The sequence below is a fragment of the Lolium rigidum genome, chromosome 5, assembly GCF_022539505.1.
Source record: "Lolium rigidum isolate FL_2022 chromosome 5, APGP_CSIRO_Lrig_0.1, whole genome shotgun sequence".
Classification (NCBI taxonomy): Eukaryota; Viridiplantae; Streptophyta; class Magnoliopsida; order Poales; family Poaceae; genus Lolium; species Lolium rigidum.
In genome coordinates, this window is record NC_061512.1 from 255,998,176 (window position 1) to 256,004,175 (window position 6,000).

Genomic DNA, 6,000 nt, shown 5'->3' on the forward strand with positions numbered 1-6,000 from the left:
ATCTTCATGGGCGGCGACATTGGCTTCATGTTCCAAAACAGATGCATCATCAACTCGTCCTTGCTTTCCATAGCTTATGAATGAAACAACGGATTATTCAGTGGACCAAATGTCAGCGAGAACAACAAAATCCAAAAATGAAACCTACTGAGGCAAACGAGCAAACAACTTGCGTGCAAGCCTAGGTGTGAGGTCCCCATGATTCAAGAGGGTCGGTGAGAGGAGCGACGAGAGGGGCAGTCATGCATTCCGATGGTCGGTGGCTATGGGTTGGTGTCTCGATGTCAAGAGGGAGGAGCGGGAAGGGGGTGGGCAGCGGCAATGGAGTTTTAGCAGGGGTGGAAGAAGCCTCAAATTGGAGAGAAGCAATGTGGCAGGGGAAAATGGGTTGAATCGCTAGGTGATGGCATACGTTTGTCGGTAACATAAGAGGTGTGTGCAACTCTAGACGGTGCCTAATAGGTTAGGTTAGGGTTGGCCTGAAGATGCTGAACGGATTTTTAGACCACGAACCAATACGTCTTTAGAACCAAGATTCGACATTTTTTTTAAATCTAAAGTCCCCATAGCCCTAGTACTTTGAGAAGGGTTATGGGGATGTGACTGATGGTGCTCTCAGTGTCGTGCACGCAGCCTTACTATGTCCTGAGTACGTGTGTCACGCTAGAGCCGGCAGGGACCCCGGCCGTAGGTTAACGTGTAAGTTTGCCACGAGGCATGATTGATTGATTGGCCGGCGTCACGATCAGCCTCATCCAAGCCACAAGACAGCCGGTGGCTGGTGCATGTGGATGGATGTTAGTATTGACGAGGATCGATCAATCGGTCGATGGTTAGGTGTGCATGTGTGACTCGTGACATGTGAGTGTACCGCAGAATGAGTCATGGTCATAGAAAGATAGAGTGGGCAAACACACCCAGTAGACTACTACATCACATACGTACGTCTACATTCACGGTATATGGAAACACTTGTGCTTTAGTGGTTCAAACTTTGGTGAACTGAATCACATATATGGCCAAGATCTCTTTATACTTCTTAGTAACTAGAGGCGCATTAATTAAAAGTGAATAAAAAGAGATAAATACAAGCCCTAGAGTAACGAGTACAATTTATTTAAGTCTATATTATTCAGTAGTCAGACGCACAGACAACGGTGTATGCTGAAAACTGAAACTTCCGTGGATAAAATATTTCGTTGGCCACATCGACCGTAGAAACATTAAGTTCACCTAGTATATTTATATGAGGGTATATAGGGATTGATATGGATTTTTGCGGGCTAAAACAAGAAGGCACCGGAAAAAACTTACCCATCAAATTTTGTGAGGGGGGACACCGAAGCAATTCTCATATGGAAAGCGTTATGACTTGTGAGGTTAACCCGACACTTGACAGATTAATTATATGCGGAGAATTTTCTTGCTCACCGGTATTTTCACGTGTTCATTAGCAATTAGAATTGACGTGATAAGTATCCGGAGCCATACATTTTATCGACCCAGACATGCATGACATCCATGTAAGTACAAGTGACTAATTCTCAACGGAATGACAATTAGCTTAATTTTCAGCGGGTGAAGTCGTTGAATTTTAGTTGCAACTTATGTTGCAACCTATAACTATCACACATTACGAATCAATCTAGGGATCTGGAGTTATTTTTTTTGTTATAACTCATGTGTATGTAGTAGAATCTCACTTACAACCGCAAGGGCAACTAAAAAACTGTTTCAACTCAAGAACCAATCCAATGGTTTTGGTGTCGATTAAGAATGAGGTATTTCTCACTTGACTAAGAAGTAGCAAAACCGTAAGAATTAATATCGGATTTTCTGATATCTAAGTCAATAGAGCTACCTATCTAATCTAATATCGACTCCCTCCTCTCAAACACGAATCTCAATGTGAAGACATCGGCGTTTCCTGGAGTTGACTTAAATAATTAGAAATAGGAAAATGTTGAGTGACTAACAATTAGCAAACAAAAAAGTACATAAAAAGTTATAATTTAGCATGCCACATTAAAATTAATCCAATCTATTTTAATGAATCGTTTGTTTCATAAAATATTCTACGACGTAGCAAGTTTTGCAAATTACTAGTTTCTATGTTGTGCTCTTTGCACTTGACGTGTGTTCTAGGTGTTGAAAAAAAAGAAAGGGTGGAGAAACTTTAGATATACTAAGTTCAGGAATATGAGAGGAATCCAAAGACTACCTGATGATGTTAATATGTCTAGAGATTTTGTTTAATGTGTCTAGAGATTTTGTTTAAAAGTTAATTATCTGCCTTTTTTGCCTTTTACAACGGAAGTTGTATTCTTAATGTTGTGTGTGCTATGTTATATGCATTTTCAGATGATGTATTCAAAATTACTTGACCGTGTACGTATCAGATGCATTTTCATATTATTTATTTATGATGTATATGTCATGATTTTGATATTAATTCAAAACGATTTTCAGACATTTAAAGCTGAGTTCAAATTTTGTTGTAATTTGAATTTGAAAATTGGATTTATTGTCACCGAGGTTAGCTTAATACTGTTTGATTAGCTACATCTTTGTTTGTGCCAAAATATGTCACATTTTCTAGTTGTGACATAGTGTGCAAGCTGTCGACCTGCCGACAAATTAGTGAAAACATTTCGTAACAGAAATTTTATAGAACGAATTATTTGATCTGAAAGGTGACATTATCAGCCACCTTAGAAATACCAAACGAAGGCCACGAATGGTCAAAAATCTAGAACGCTTTCTCCCTCCGTCGTCACTGCAATGCCGGGTACGATGTGAAACCATGACAAAGTGGTATTCCTTGACATATACACTGTTATTCCATGACACTTTCAGCTCATAGCAACATGTTGAATCTCTTGTAGTGCACCGTGGATTTTTAGAACATGCCATTCATCATGGACTTTTATGATATTTAAGCAAAAAAAATTAAGTTAGAATTGTTTTGAAATGTGTCTAGATACATCCATATTAGAGTCAATTAATATGAACCGGAGAGAGTACTTCCTTTTCCTTAGTAGAGATTGTTGGGTGATAGTATAATTGAAAGATCCATTTTCTACTAGTGTCAATTCTGACTCTATGGCGACACTTCTACCGTATGTGTAGACTGGTTGCCAATGTAGTTAGAAGCATGCTACGACGAAAGGTTCGAAAATCACGGTTGTGCATCGTTCTAATTATTTCAAAGATGCAACTAACAACATCAAAAACATAGTTACCAAACACTTGTCTCTTGTTTTGCTTTCTTCTATGCTTGTTTTACCTATGTTAATGAAGATGCAGTTGCCGTTGCAAGATCATCATGCAGAATTCGTTAATTATGGCATGATTCTATAACATATTGAAAAATGTGAGATAATATACACATATTGAAACAAAAGATATAAGAATTAATTAAGAAAATATCCTTAATAAAAATAAATATGAAGTAAGAAAGAAGAATTCCCAGGTACTCCTCCATCCGTTCACAAAATAGTGTACTTACATCTTTGTTGGAAGGTCCTATTATTAACTTCAATTGAGTTTAAATATAAATATAATATTATTTATTATACCAAATAGATATAAGTTGAAAATAGATTTCATCTTGTACCTAATGATAATAGTTTGGTGGCATAAATGTTAGTATAGTTTTGTATACATACGGTCGAACTTTGAAAAGTTTAACTTTCTAATGGAAAGTACGCTTTTTCGTTGAAGAAGAGAGTCCATATGTAGATAACAAATAATTATAAGATGATAAATATGATTACAAAGCTATACTTGACTTTAGCCGTTCGATTGCGTACAAATGATAGGGTACTAACAATTTTGGACAGCTTGGACAAAACATATCCCTACCAACTGAACATTTCATATTGATATGGATTTACACAGATGACCAACACTTGACAGATTAAACACCCGAGATCAAGATGCTTGCAATCAAACAAATTAACCAGCCAAAGGGAAGATAACAAAAATGAGTGAACTTTATTATCTCAAGTATATACAGTATAAATAATCAAATCAATTGATTGACAACACCATAAAGTGCGTCAGAACTAAATAATCGGCTACCCATCACCTAAACTGACCCCGACATCCAACAACTGCGCCGGCGTCGCATGCAGTTCGATGGTTTGGTCAACTACTCCGCTGATGAGTAGCAGCATTCCTTGAACGCCTGGAGATTGTGCTCGAACAAGGGTACGAAGGCATCCACGCTGCCGTCGCCGATGTACGATGGCGTGAGGAAGAGCATCCCCTCCGTGGGGAAGTAGGACGGCATGAAGTAGCTCGGGCTGCCCGTGCCAAAGTCCAGCTCGTAGAACGGGAACGTCAGCCAGCTGTCCACCTCCACGTCCGGGCACATGGCGTCTTTGCAAACGGCGCTCGCCGCGAGCCCTTCCTTCTCGGCGGCGCCGGAGGTCGCGAAGTCGACGAAGGACTGGAAGTAGGCGCCGTCCACCCTGGCCACCTCGTCGTGGATCACCTGCGCGGCGTGCTTCAGCGGCCGGTTCAGGAGGTCACCCACCGTGGCGCGGGGGAACGCCCAGAGCACCATGTTGCCGAAGTACTCCGCCGGCTTGCCGAGACGGTGGCGCCCGTCCACGGAGAGCCTAATCTTGGAGGTTTCTTCGGGGCTCAGGTCGCGCGCGCGCGTCATGGTGCGCCAGAGGTGGGCGAGGATGGTCTCGAACCGGCTGAATGGCCGGCCGCGCCCCTCCGACGCGCTGGCACGGAGCCCGGCAATGAAGTCCTTGGTGAAATGGGCCTTGTGGATGACGATGTTGTCGATGCCGTCGTCGTGGTGTTCGACGATGGTGTTGGGAGACGGCTGGTAGTACTCCCTGTTGCGGTGGTCGTGCTCCACGCGAGGCGACGACCGGGGCTTGAAGAGATCCTTGTGGTGGTGCACAGGCGGCGGACCAATGGGGAGCCCCCTCGTGGCGCGTCCCCACGCGACGAGGAAGTTGCTGGTGGCGTGACCGTCGGCGACGACGTGGTTGGACGTGAACCCGACGGCGAGGGAGCCGCACCTGAACCGGGTGAGCTGCAGCAACACCACTTCCTCGAGCTCCCCCTCCAGGTCCGGGTGCAGCTTCAGCAGGTCCGGCGTGGGCTTGGCCGGCGCCATGTCCACCATGTCAGCGTCCACGGACGCCTCCACTAGACGCGCGCCGCGGTCGTTGAGGATGAAGGACGGCGTGCCGTCGTCGGGGTTTACGCCGAGCTGCCCGGCAAAGGCGCGGTACTGAGAGAGGACCGCTGCCAGTCCCTTCTCGATGGCGGCCGTGGAGGGCGCCGGCGAGGCAAAGGCGTAAATGATGGCCATCTGCATCCGGAACGTCACCCTGTCGAAGATGGACAGAGGGATGTACTCGGTGGCTGGTGCGGCGCCGGCATTGAATGCAGGCTTCACGAGCTTGGAGCTCAGCACCTTCACTTCCATTGCTCTATAACAAAAGCTTGGATCGGACAAGAAGTTGCTCTTTCGTTAATCAAAGTTTGATCGGCGAGAGAGCGGAGGAGTTTACAGCAAGAGAGCGATGAGACAGAGGATAAGCTCTAGCTAGCTCGTACGTCCCTGTTTCTTGCGGCCTGGTGCTGCGTATGATTTGGTGGTCGCGTGCTGCGCTCTATATATATAGGACAATACGGTTGCGCGGGAAAACGGTAGGTGTGTTTAAACAGGACAGGGCAAATACTGTTGACATTTGACCTGGCCGCCCTTCTCTCGTCTCTCGAGTATTTGACTGGTTACAGACTTTCTGCTATGCATGTGCGGAATGTAAGAAGTCTCAACGGCACCATTGAACAGCATGCCCGTACTAGTGCGAGAAATCCAACTCTCCACTGGCCCACCCCCTCTCTTCTTTTCTATTTTATTGTATGATGAATCAGATTCCCTCCCATCGGCCTACACCAGCAGCAGTAGAAATTAAAATCCATGTATTTTTTGAACCAGCAATTTAGTGTGTGAACCTTTTGAAT

The 6,000-nt window shown here is 44.4% G+C and overlaps 1 protein-coding gene across 1 annotated transcript; it reads right to left on the reverse strand.

Moving 5' to 3' along the window:
- Nucleotides 1–4,090: 4,090 nt before the first annotated feature.
- Nucleotides 4,091–5,584, reverse strand: LOC124651372 (putrescine hydroxycinnamoyltransferase 3-like). Its single transcript, XM_047190469.1, has one exon. The coding sequence runs from the start codon at nt 5,456–5,458 to the stop codon at nt 4,154–4,156; it is 1,305 nt and encodes a 434-aa protein (XP_047046425.1). The 5' UTR covers nt 5,459–5,584; the 3' UTR covers nt 4,091–4,153.
- Nucleotides 5,585–6,000: the final 416 nt, after the last annotated feature.

Excerpts from the sequence above, each read along its gene's own strand:
- LOC124651372 (XM_047190469.1), bottom strand. The coding sequence starts at position 5,458 with ATGGAAGTGAAGGTGCTGAGCTCCAAGCTCGTGAAGCCTGCATTCAAT.